An 11,375-nucleotide genomic window follows, 5' to 3' on the forward strand; every position below is an offset into this window, starting at 1 on the left:
AACGGTATTTCTATCTCGCTTCACAACTAAAGAGACCGCTAAAACCGGTGGACAAAGGGCCAATTTCGTTACACTTGTTCAGCCCACAAAGAGATCAGACACAAACTGGGTAAGAAGCCCAGGTAAGACCCACACGGCTCATACCACCCCTCTGCCCCCTTCCTTTCCCTTCGGCGGCTGCTCCTCTCTCTCTCTCTCTCGCTGCGGCTCATCCTCCCCATCCCAAAACCCTCGGAAAGCAAAGGCGGCGGCGCGACATGGCAGAGGTCGAAGCTGCGCTCCCGGTGGCGGCGACAGAGACCCCGGAGGTCGCGGCCGAGAGCGACGCCGGTGCGGCCGAGGCGAAGGGGCCGCACAAGCTGCAGCGGCAGTGGACCTTCTGGTACGACATCCAGACCAAGCCCAAGCCCGGCGCCGCCTGGGGCACCTCGCTCAAAAAGGGCTACACCTTCGACACCGTCGAAGAGTTCTGGTGGTACGTGCGCGCGCTCCTCTCGCGCTTCCTCACCCGATCCGCTCAGATCTGATCTAGTCATCTACATGCTCTGCTGGTTCCTATTCTTAGCGGTTATGTGATGGGGATTTTTAGCCGACGATATCGAGTGATATGCCCCCTTGCGCCAACAAATCCGAAAAGTATAATTTGTTAGGTTATTCTGGAGATATCTGCTGATTGTATGATTTCAGGTGTTGTTACTGCTGTGGGTAGAGGTCGGATTGCTTTTGGACAGTGTTGTTTTGTTGTATGCCTAGCTCTCATATCTAGGGAGGGTCCTGTGGGGGCGTTTTTAGTATTGGTTAGAACTTTGTTGTATGCTGGAATGATGCATGTATGATACTATTTGGTACTCTAGCTGATAAAGGATTATTTCGTTGCTATCAACAGTCCCATTGACTTTTAACATTTTATATACACGTTGAATTTTTTCTACGTAGTTTCAATTTAAATCAACTTTAGGTACTTCTATTCGTATATTCCTGCTTGAGCATGACTAGTTTTATCTATAGTTTCTTCTCCAACTTCCTCCTGAGTGTTGTGGAAGGAAAATCTTCCTATGAGTAAGAATGATATGGTTCTGTTTGGCAAATAAGAATTCTCAACATATGTACACGAGATTTCGGTGTTGTTTATATCAAGTTTGCATGTGTCATTATTTGTATGTTGTGATAAACAAACCTTTGCTGTTTTTAATTCAATATGGATAAAGATTCCTAGATTTTTTCTGATAGTTGGGCACCATTGCTTGAGCTCAGTCTCCGGCTCTCCGCCATTTCATTGTTTCTTTTTTGTTTCTTAATTCGTTCCTTTAGGCACCATTTACTCGTTGGTGCTTCCTTTATGGGAATAAGGGAAAACCCTATATTACTAAATAGCAATAATAATCTTACAGTACAAAACACATTTTGGTTTGTTTATGGACCAAACCATCGCAGCATATATTTTCAGATACAAACATGACCATAAGACCAGTAATGTATAATCATATTTGAGGAGTAGCAGTATCAAATGCACGTGATATGTTGTGCAGGAAAGTGACATCAAAATTCTGTTTTCTGTTATGCTAAACTTCTACTGCGGCATTTCTTCCTATTTTCTCTTGGGCAGTTTGACTATGATTATGCTATATGTTTCTATATTCTAAAATTCCTTTTTTAACTTACGCCTTCCTGGTTTCTTCGGCAGCTTGTATGATCAGATTTTCCGTCCGAGTAAGCTGGTAGGAAGTGCTGATTTTCATTTATTCAAGGCTGGGGTAGAACCAAAGTGGGAAGATCCAGAGTGTGCAAATGGGGGCAAATGGACTGTGATATCTAGCAGGAAGGCCAATCTTGATACCATGTGGCTTGAAACGGTAAATTTCTGTAATATTAATATTTTATTTTTCTGAGGTGCTTAGATCTACCATAGCATCTCACTCTTTATCTGGGTTCCAAAGTTCCTACCAGCGGAATCCTTTTGACTAACTTTGTAAACATGCAGTGTATGGCTCTGATTGGAGAGCAGTTCGATGAGAGCCAGGAAATTTGTGGTGTTGTCGCTAGTGTTCGCCAGAGACAGGATAAGCTTTCATTATGGACTAAGACTGCCAGTAACGAAGCTGTTCAGGTTTGTTTTGGGAACAAAAACATTTTGCAAATCAGCCTCACTGATGGTTGTATTTTTTTGGTACATTTTAATGTATTGGTTGAAATGTTGACTGGGATAGTAGCCCAGTGCTTCCTCGCCTCTTCTAGAGTCCACAATCAACATGCATCTAGTTTTGTGGATTATTTTAGGGAAATTTTTGAACAAACGAGCACTCTACAGACCACAGCTCTGATGCATTTAATTACAAATTCTAAATAACCCACTATATGGCAAAGCAAAGTATCGATTGGACAACCAACTTTACTGGTCCATGAAGCAGAAAAAGCCTTCTACTCAATTGACAAGAGGCCCCTCTCCATATCTCTTGAAGTGAAAACAATTTATTTGCGAAGGAAAAAAGGAACTATATTATTCTACTCAATGCTGTTTAGCTGCAGCCTGCAGGGATGGTACCAGTCAATTGTGTTGACAAGGCTAGTCTTTGTGGTGCTGCACTGATGTTACCTGTGTCTCTGTCATGCAATGTGTTTAGAAGTAGTTACTGTACATTGAAACACTGTAGACTATAGAATGTATGTATAACGTGAACATGCATCCTCTATTCATATATGTATGAGAATTGGAAGAAGACGCTCTTAAGTTTTTTTTTTCAGTAGGAAAAGAACTAAAGGAAACATTTGGTGTTAACTAATGTACTTAATAAATTTGTTTCGTATTTAGCATCAGTTATACAAATCCCTATTTTTTACTTGTGCGTTTATTGAAGGACGTTGCCATGTGGGCATTTTCCATCTGTTTTGTAGTCCCTCTGTCTCAAAATGTAAGATGTTTTTTGACACTATTATAGTATCAAAAAACGCCTTACATTTTGAGACAGGGAGTACAATACAACTAGACCAAGCTTTAGAGATTCTCTTTCTTTCCAATGCATGCATATATAGATAGTAATATTGGGTCACCCTTCCATTTATACAGTTTGGGCCATTTGCCATGAATAACACCAAGCCCCAGACTGCAACTTATATGTTGCTGTTTAATCATGTTGAGATGGTTGTAATGTGTTCACCCCTTCTTTCGTCATACTACAGGTGGACATTGGCAAGAAATGGAAGGAGGTTATTGACTACAATGATAAGATGGTCTACAGCTTCCACGTATGCCTCTGTTTTTGTTGCCCAAAATTGTGCACTATAGGCACTCATAGATAAGAAACATTCTATGTCGGCTGCTGACTCTGTTTTGGTGCGACTCAAATGCAGGATGACTCGAGAAGTCAGAAACCAAGCAGAGGTGGACGATACACCGTGTAAGGCTGCACGCATGATGAAGACCGCAGCTCAGAAAGTGGCCTTGTAGTGTTTGACCGAGATTCGAACCGCCTCAGCTAATGTTGTTTGAGGCAATTTTCCAATCTATTATTATGTCGTTTTGCTCTCTGATAGCTTGTGGTATACAGAGATGTTGTATGCACTCATTTTTCCTCGCAATATCCCTTGATTACAACAACCCAGAGGAGGAACTCCATCTCGTGTGGGAAGTGGGATGCATCATCACTGTTTTAAGTATATGTTTGCCTTTGTGCAAGACTTGGTATTGGCTGTTTAGTCCACTTTTGTGGGCTTTGAAAAGCTTGCATGGAAAAAAAGATGAGTTTTGTGGTTCTTAATAGATGGGACTAATGTTTTGTGGTTCCCTTCCTCTCTACTTTCCTACCAATATCGCCTGCTCAGATCGAAACATGTTTCATTACCTTCGATCTGTGCCCAACGATACCTTTTACTCCCTCCGTATGACTCAATTTTGTACTAACTTTAATACAAAGCTAGTACAAAGTTGGATCATCTATTTTGAAACTTTGTACTAACTTTAATACAAAGCTAGTACAAAGTTGGATCATCTATTTTGAAACGGAGGGAGTACGTTCGAGCAAGTGGAAGAGCACTAGTTCTTGCTTCCCCTCTCTAGATAGATGGACACTGCGTCGGTGTGCTCCTACGCTCGGCGGCCCATGGGACAAGAAGTTTGTTCTTGGTTACCACTCACAAGTTCCATCTCCCGAGCATGGTTCTCCTACCATGCATGCCCCATTTATACACGCACTGACTTGAAGCTCACTCACTCACGTACGGCTTCACCCTGGCACAAGGAACACCGATAGATGGGTCACCGCGAACCACCCCTACGTGGACGTCTCAATTCACCGCTTGCTTCACCCACGGCCTTGTTCCCACAGCACCACGTTCCTGTCCAGCATTTCCTTCTCCTTTTCCGCATTTTCCATCCATCACACAAGTCCTTTTTGCTTCAACAACACTGCGGCATTTTCCATCGCACCTAAACAAAGAAAGAACACACCAGACGCAGGCCTTGCTACGCAAGCGACCGATCCACGCTGTGCTTGTCATGCATCTTTCCGCCTTGCCTTGGCTTGTGCTCTAATCAAGCCCGGACTCTCCACCCCACGGTTGGTGCCGGACGCCGCCCTGCCACCTTACCGCGCCATCTCACGCACCCAAGCAAGCTATATCACCTGCTAGCCTCCTCCTCCATGTCCCTTCACCGATACCTCACCCCTCCACCACCAGATCATCATCACCGCCACCGCCACCGCCACCTTGCGCGGCACCGTCGCAGTGTCGCGCACCAGCCATGGACACCGGCGAGCCCAAGGCCAAGGCCGCCAAGGTGTGCCGCGCGTGCGGCGACGATGTCGGGGCGCGGGAGGACGGCAGCCCCTTCGTGGCGTGCGCCGAGTGCGGGTTCCCCGTGTGCCGGCCCTGCTACGAGTACGAGCGCAGCGACGGCACGCAGTGCTGCCCCCAGTGCAACACCCGCTACAAGCGCCACAAAGGTACCCACCCACATTGGTTCAGAAGCAGACAGTTAGAGATGCCACGGTTCATCACAACTGGGCACATTTTGACGGAATCTACTGTCGCAGGGTGCCCGAGGGTGGAGGGGGACGAAGAGGACGGCGACATGGACGACTTAGAAGACGAGTTCCAGGTCAAGAGCCCCAAGAAGCCTCACGAGCCTGTTCCCTTCGACGTCTACTCGGTGAGATCGGCGTGCAATGTTTCCATTTTTGAAACATCCAACCGAAGCAAACCATCTTTGTGAACTGACGCGACGCTTGCCTTGCAGGAGAACGGCGAGCAGCCGCCGCAGAAGTGGCGCCCCGGTGGCCCGGCGATGTCCTCCTTCGGCGGAAGCGGTCAGTGCACAACACAACACCTCTTTTTTTTTCGTGTTGTTGCTGCATGAGAGTGATCTGAAGAACTGAAGAGGAGTTCGTGTGGTGCGTGTTGATTTTGCAGTTGCTGGCAAGGAGCTTGAGGCGGAGCGGGAGATGGAGGGGAGCATGGAGTGGAAGGAGAGGATCGACAAGTGGAAGACCAAGCAGGAGAAGAGGGGCAAGCTCAACCGCGACAACAGCGACGACGACGACGACGACAAGAACGACGACGAGTACATGCTGTAAGCCCCGCCTTCCTCGCCAAAATTCAGTTCGAATTTGCTAACCAACGTACGTACTGTACGTGGTACTCATTGCGCGCCTAAATGAAATGGAAGGCTGGCGGAGGCGCGTCAGCCGCTGTGGCGCAAGCTGCCGGTGCCGTCGAGCCAGATCAACCCGTACCGTATCGTCATCGTGCTCCGCCTGGTGGTGCTCTGCTTCTTCCTCCGCTTCCGGATCATGACGCCGGCCAACGACGCCATCCCGCTGTGGCTGGTGTCCGTCATCTGCGAGCTCTGGTTCGCGCTCTCCTGGATCCTGGACCAGCTGCCCAAGTGGTCGCCGGTGACCCGGGAGACGTACCTGGACCGCCTCGCCCTCCGGTACGACCGCGAGGGCGAGCCGTCCCGGCTGTCCCCCATCGACTTCTTCGTCAGCACGGTGGACCCACTCAAGGAGCCCCCCATCATCACCGCCAACACCGTGCTCTCCATCCTCGCCGTGGACTACCCCGTGGACCGCAACAGCTGCTACGTCTCCGACGACGGCGCCTCCATGCTCTGCTTCGACACCCTCTCCGAGACGGCCGAGTTCGCGCGCCGCTGGGTGCCCTTCTGCAAGAAGTTCGCCATCGAGCCCCGGGCCCCGGAGTTCTACTTCTCCCAGAAGATCGACTACCTCAAGGACAAGGTGCAGCCGACGTTCGTCAAGGAGCGGCGCGCCATGAAGCGCGAGTACGAGGAGTTCAAGGTGCGGATCAACGGCCTGGTGGCCAAGGCCGAGAAGAAGCCCGAGGAAGGGTGGGTGATGCAGGACGGCACGCCGTGGCCCGGGAACAACACCAGGGACCACCCCGGCATGATCCAGGTGTACCTGGGCAGCCAGGGCGCGCTGGACGTGGAGGGCCACGAGCTGCCCCGGCTGGTGTACGTGTCCCGTGAGAAGCGGCCGGGGCACAACCACCACAAGAAGGCCGGCGCCATGAACGCGCTGGTGCGGGTGTCGGCGGTGCTCACCAACGCGCCCTTCATCCTCAACCTCGACTGCGACCACTACGTGAACAACAGCAAGGCCGTCCGCGAGGCCATGTGCTTCCTCATGGACCCGCAGCTCGGCAAGAAGCTCTGCTACGTCCAGTTCCCCCAGCGCTTCGACGGCATCGACCTCCACGACCGCTACGCCAACCGCAACGTCGTCTTCTTCGACGTAAGCCCCCCCATCCTCTCACACCTTCTGTTTCACTTTCATTCCGAAGCGTTGGCCTGAGCTGATGAATGCTGTGGCGTGGCGTTGTGGTTGTTGCAGATCAACATGAAGGGGCTGGACGGCATCCAGGGGCCGGTGTACGTGGGCACGGGGTGCGTGTTCAACAGGCAGGCGCTGTACGGGTACGACCCGCCGCGGCCGGAGAAGAGACCCAAGATGACGTGCGACTGCTGGCCCTCGTGGTGCTGCTGCTGCTGCTGCTTCGGCGGCGGGAAGCACCGCAAGTCGGACAAGGACAAGAAGGGCGGCGACGACGAGCCGCGCCGCGGGCTCCTCGGGTTCTACAAGAAGCGGGGCAAGAAGGACAAGCTCGGCGGCGGGCCGAAGAAGGGGTCGTACAGGAAGCAGCAGCGCGGGTACGAGCTGGAGGAGATCGAGGAGGGCATCGAGGGGTACGACGAGCTGGAGCGCTCCTCGCTCATGTCGCAGAAGAGCTTCCAGAAGAGGTTTGGGCAGTCGCCGGTGTTCATCGCCTCCACGCTCGTCGAGGACGGCGGGCTGCCGCAGGGCGCCGCCGCCGACCCCGCCGGACTCATCAAGGAGGCCATCCACGTCATCAGCTGCGGGTACGAGGAGAAGACCGAGTGGGGCAAAGAGGTAAATCATTCAGTTGCTTATTACTGTAAAATTTCTTCAGATAGAAAAAAAAAATGCACCAGCCGGGAATCGAATCCGGGTCTGTACCGTGGCAGGGTACTATTCTACCACTAGACCACTGGTGCTTGGATGAGCTTCTGCCATTCGTGGAGCTTCCCATTCGTGAGTTTTGACTAACAATCCATTTTGATTTGATTTCTGGCTTGAAAATTATGCAGATTGGGTGGATCTACGGGTCAGTGACAGAGGACATCCTGACGGGGTTCAAGATGCACTGCCGTGGGTGGAAGTCCGTCTACTGCACGCCTACGCGCCCAGCGTTCAAGGGGTCGGCGCCCATCAACTTGTCGGACAGGCTTCACCAGGTGCTCCGGTGGGCGCTGGGTTCCGTCGAGATCTTCATGAGTCGCCACTGCCCGCTCTGGTACGCCTACGGCGGCCGTCTCAAGTGGCTCGAGCGCTTCGCCTACACCAACACCATCGTCTACCCCTTCACCTCCATTCCCCTCATCGCCTACTGCACCATCCCCGCCGTCTGCCTCCTCACCGGCAAGTTCATCATCCCCACGGTAAGCGTTCACCACTTCTTTCAACCAAGCTGGTCTGCCTGCGTTGGCAAGCAAGTGATCGGTAGGTGACCGTGCGTGGGTGCTGTGCAGCTCAACAACCTGGCGAGCATCTGGTTCATCGCCCTGTTCATGTCCATCATCGCGACGGGGGTGCTGGAGCTGCGGTGGAGCGGGGTGAGCATCGAGGACTGGTGGCGTAACGAGCAGTTCTGGGTCATCGGCGGCGTGTCGGCGCATCTGTTCGCCGTCTTCCAGGGCTTCCTCAAGGTGCTGGGCGGCGTGGACACCAACTTCACCGTCACCTCCAAGGCGGGCGCCGACGAGGCCGACGCCTTCGGCGACCTCTACCTCTTCAAGTGGACGACCCTGCTGATCCCACCCACCACGCTCATCATCATCAACATGGTCGGCATCGTCGCCGGCGTCTCCGACGCCGTCAACAACGGCTACGGGTCCTGGGGCCCGCTCTTCGGGAAGCTCTTCTTCTCCTTCTGGGTCATCGTCCACCTCTACCCGTTCCTCAAGGGGCTCATGGGGAGGCAGAACCGGACGCCCACCATCGTCGTGCTCTGGTCTGTCCTGCTCGCCTCCATCTTCTCCCTTGTGTGGGTCAGGATCGACCCCTTCATTGCCAAGCCCAAGGGGCCCATCCTTAAGCCGTGTGGAGTACAGTGCTGATTGACCTTAGCTGTCAATGGCTCGCACGCATTGCACTTTTGGGGCGGTTCATATTTGACTTGCTTATTTTGTACAAGTTTTGCAAGCGAGATAAAGTGTTGATTCAGGGGGTTTCAAGTTGTAAGAATTTGTTCAGGACATTATATTCGAATGGAAAGACACTGTTTCTGCATTTCTGTCGTTACACTTTTGTGTTCGCAACTTGACATACACCATCACATCAAATACCCCCTCTGTAAACTAATATAAAATCTTTTTTTTTATAAAAGAGAGATCGCCTCTCCGATTTTCATTACTAGAAATCATCAAGTCTTACAAAAACAAAATAGGGAACCGAGTCTTAACTACGCATCTCAACCTACTACAGAGAGAAGAGAGAAGGAACCATCCCTCCCTCCCTCACAACTTTCTCTCTAGCATCCAAGATCTAAAGCCTGAGCTCATATATTGATCCAGCACCAGCAAACAAGTATAACAGAGTATCAACAGCAAAGACGTAGTTCCTTCATCTTTGTATTACATCATAACATTGAGCTAAAGCGGGGCCGTAGAGAAATGGCAGAGAAAACAACGCAGCGTAGGTTTGTCCAAGAGGAAGTCGGCCTTCCAGAGAGCAGAACTCCAACCAATCTTTATCCGCTGTGATTCTTCTCGCTCCCAGACGCCAACCATGCGCCGCCTTGAACACCTCTTCTGCAACTCTTCCAACCTGCTTCACTCCATCCGCCACCAGCTCACTTCTTGCGGGTTTTCTGCAAAATATTCCAATCATGAAGCCATTTCAAAAAAAAGATTCACTGGAATACAAGGGTCATCCGCCTTGTTATTTTCAAAAATCAGTCCATTACATAATCTTCAAAGGGTCCAACAAATGTCAGAAATCCCTACCATCACTATACCTCTTTCCGCCCTCCCAAATTTTTAACCCCAAAATCTCATCGCAGAATCTAGGTTTCCAGGAATGTCTCCCAAGTTAAAAGCACATTACAAAACGTTCCACGGTAGGCGAGCTACTGAGGAGGTGAGGAAAAGATGATCAATAGTTTCATCATGTCCACAGAAGGGACATTTTTTGTCCCCTTTCCACCCTCTGCGTAGTAGGTTATCTTTTGTGAGAATGCTTTTCCTAAGAGCCAGCCACATAAACACTTTAATCCTAGGCGGCATTTTAATGTTCCACATGAAGAAATGTGGAACTTTGATCCCATTCTCAATTAGATGTCTGTAGAAGGATTTAACAGAGTAAATCCTATTTTCTGTAAGGGTCCATTTAATGTCATCTTTTCTGTCATTTAAGGTAAAGGAAGCACACCCCCCTTTTATGTGTTCCCACAATTCAAGGGAGTCACCAGTCAGGGTTCTTCTAAAATGAATCGTGTCAATTCCTTTCCGTATGACTTATCTAACAGTTTTGTTTTTATCAAAACAAATATTGTATAATCTAGGGAAACTTCTTTTCAAAGTTGTGGATCCTATCCACCAGTCTTCCCAAAATCGAACATCGTTTCCATCACCCGCAGTAAATTTATGTTGGAAATATGCCCTAGAGGCAATAATAAAATGGTTATTATTATATTTCTTTGTTCATGATAATTGTCTATTGTTCATGCTATAATTGTGTTATCCGGAAATCGTAATACATGTGTGAATACATAGACCACAACACGTCCCTAGTGAGCCTCTAGTTGACTAGCTCGTTGATCAAAAGATAGTCATGGTTTCCTGACTATGGACATTGGATGTCATTGATAACGGGATCACATCATTAGGAGAATGATGTGATGGACAAGACCCAATCCTAAGCATAGCTCTAAGATCGTGTGGTTCGTTTGCTATATCTTTTCCGAATGTCAAGTATCATTTCCTTAGACCATGAGATTGTGCAACTCCCGGATACCGTAGGAGTGCTTTGGGTGTGCCAAACGTCACAACGTAACTGGGTGACTATAAAGGTACACTACAGGTATCTCCGAAAGTGTCTGTTGGGTTGGCACGAATCGAGACTGGGATTTGTCACTCCATATGACAGAGAGGTATCTCTGGGCCCACTCGGTAATGCATCATCATAATGAGATCAATGTGACCAAGATGGTTGATCACGGGATCATGCATTACGGTACGAGTAAAGTGACTTGCCAGTAACGAGATTGAACGAGGTATTGGGATACCGACGATCGAGTCTCGGGCAAGTAACGTACCGATTGACAAAGGGAATTGTATACGAGATTGATTGAATCCTCAACATCGTGGTTCATCCGATGAGATCATAGAGGAGCATGTGGGAGCCAACCTAGGTATCCAGATCCCGCTGTTGGTTATTGACCGGAGAGTCGTCTCGGTCATGTCTGCGTGTCTTCCGAACCCGTAGGGTCTACACACTAAGGTTCGGTGACACTAGGGTTGTTGAGATATTAGCATACGGTAACCCGAAAGTTGTTCGGAGTCCCGGATGAGATCCCGGACGTCACGAGGAGTTCCGGAATGGTCCGGAGGTGAAGATTTATATATAGGAAGTCAAGTTTCGGCCATCGGGAAAGTTTTGGGGGTAATCGGTATTGTACCGGAACCACCGGAAGGGTCCCGGGGGTCCACCGGGTGGGGCCACCTATCCTAGGGGGCCCCATGGGCTAAAGTGGGAGGGGAACCAGCCCCTAGTGGGCTGGTGCGCCCCTCTTGGGCCTCCCCCTGCGCCTAGGGTTGGAAACCCCAGGGGTGGGGG

The 11,375-nt window shown here is 50.0% G+C and overlaps 2 protein-coding genes across 3 annotated transcripts; both read left to right on the forward strand.

Annotated features, from left to right (window-relative positions):
* Positions 1 to 131: 131 nt before the first annotated feature.
* Positions 132 to 3,755, forward strand: LSP1 (Eukaryotic initiation factor 4E protein). Its single transcript, XM_048694036.2, has 5 exons — positions 132 to 475; positions 1,685 to 1,853; positions 1,982 to 2,107; positions 3,178 to 3,243; positions 3,349 to 3,755. Exons 1-5 carry the CDS (start codon positions 258 to 260, stop codon positions 3,397 to 3,399), a joined length of 630 nt encoding a protein of 209 aa, XP_048549993.1. The 5' UTR covers positions 132 to 257; the 3' UTR covers positions 3,400 to 3,755.
* Positions 3,756 to 4,615: 860 nt separating this feature from the next.
* LOC125529622 (cellulose synthase A catalytic subunit 7 [UDP-forming]) lies at positions 4,616 to 8,828 on the forward strand. 2 transcript variants are annotated; one of them, XM_048694035.2, is made up of 8 exons: positions 4,616 to 4,940; positions 5,031 to 5,146; positions 5,234 to 5,303; positions 5,407 to 5,566; positions 5,663 to 6,752; positions 6,852 to 7,409; positions 7,628 to 7,978; positions 8,069 to 8,828. In XM_048694035.2, exons 1-8 carry the CDS (start codon positions 4,739 to 4,741, stop codon positions 8,654 to 8,656), a joined length of 3,135 nt encoding a protein of 1,044 aa, XP_048549992.2. In that variant the 5' UTR covers positions 4,616 to 4,738; the 3' UTR covers positions 8,657 to 8,828. The 2 variants fall into 2 exon arrangements, with proteins under 2 accessions (XP_048549992.2, XP_048549991.2); XM_048694034.2 differs by having other exon boundaries at positions 4,618 to 5,146.
* The last annotated feature ends 2,547 nt before the right edge of the window (positions 8,829 to 11,375 follow it).

Source organism: Triticum urartu, chromosome 1A (genome assembly GCF_056163025.1).
Source record: "Triticum urartu cultivar PI428250 chromosome 1A, HENAU_Tu73, whole genome shotgun sequence".
Lineage (NCBI taxonomy): Eukaryota > Viridiplantae > Streptophyta > Magnoliopsida > Poales > Poaceae > Triticum > Triticum urartu.

Coding starts and splice junctions, on each gene's coding strand:
- LSP1 (XM_048694036.2), top strand. CDS start 258: ATGGCAGAGGTCGAAGCTGCGCTCCCGGTGGCGGCGACAGAGACCCCG. Junction 1,854..1,981: donor ATACCATGTGGCTTGAAACG/GTAAATTTCTGT, acceptor GTAAACATGCAG/TGTATGGCTCTGATTGGAGA. Junction 2,108..3,177: donor CCAGTAACGAAGCTGTTCAG/GTTTGTTTTGGG, acceptor GTCATACTACAG/GTGGACATTGGCAAGAAATG.
- LOC125529622 (XM_048694034.2), top strand. CDS start 4,739: ATGGACACCGGCGAGCCCAAGGCCAAGGCCGCCAAGGTGTGCCGCGCG. Junction 5,304..5,406: donor GTCCTCCTTCGGCGGAAGCG/GTCAGTGCACAA, acceptor TTGATTTTGCAG/TTGCTGGCAAGGAGCTTGAG. Junction 7,410..7,627: donor AGACCGAGTGGGGCAAAGAG/GTAAATCATTCA, acceptor AAAATTATGCAG/ATTGGGTGGATCTACGGGTC.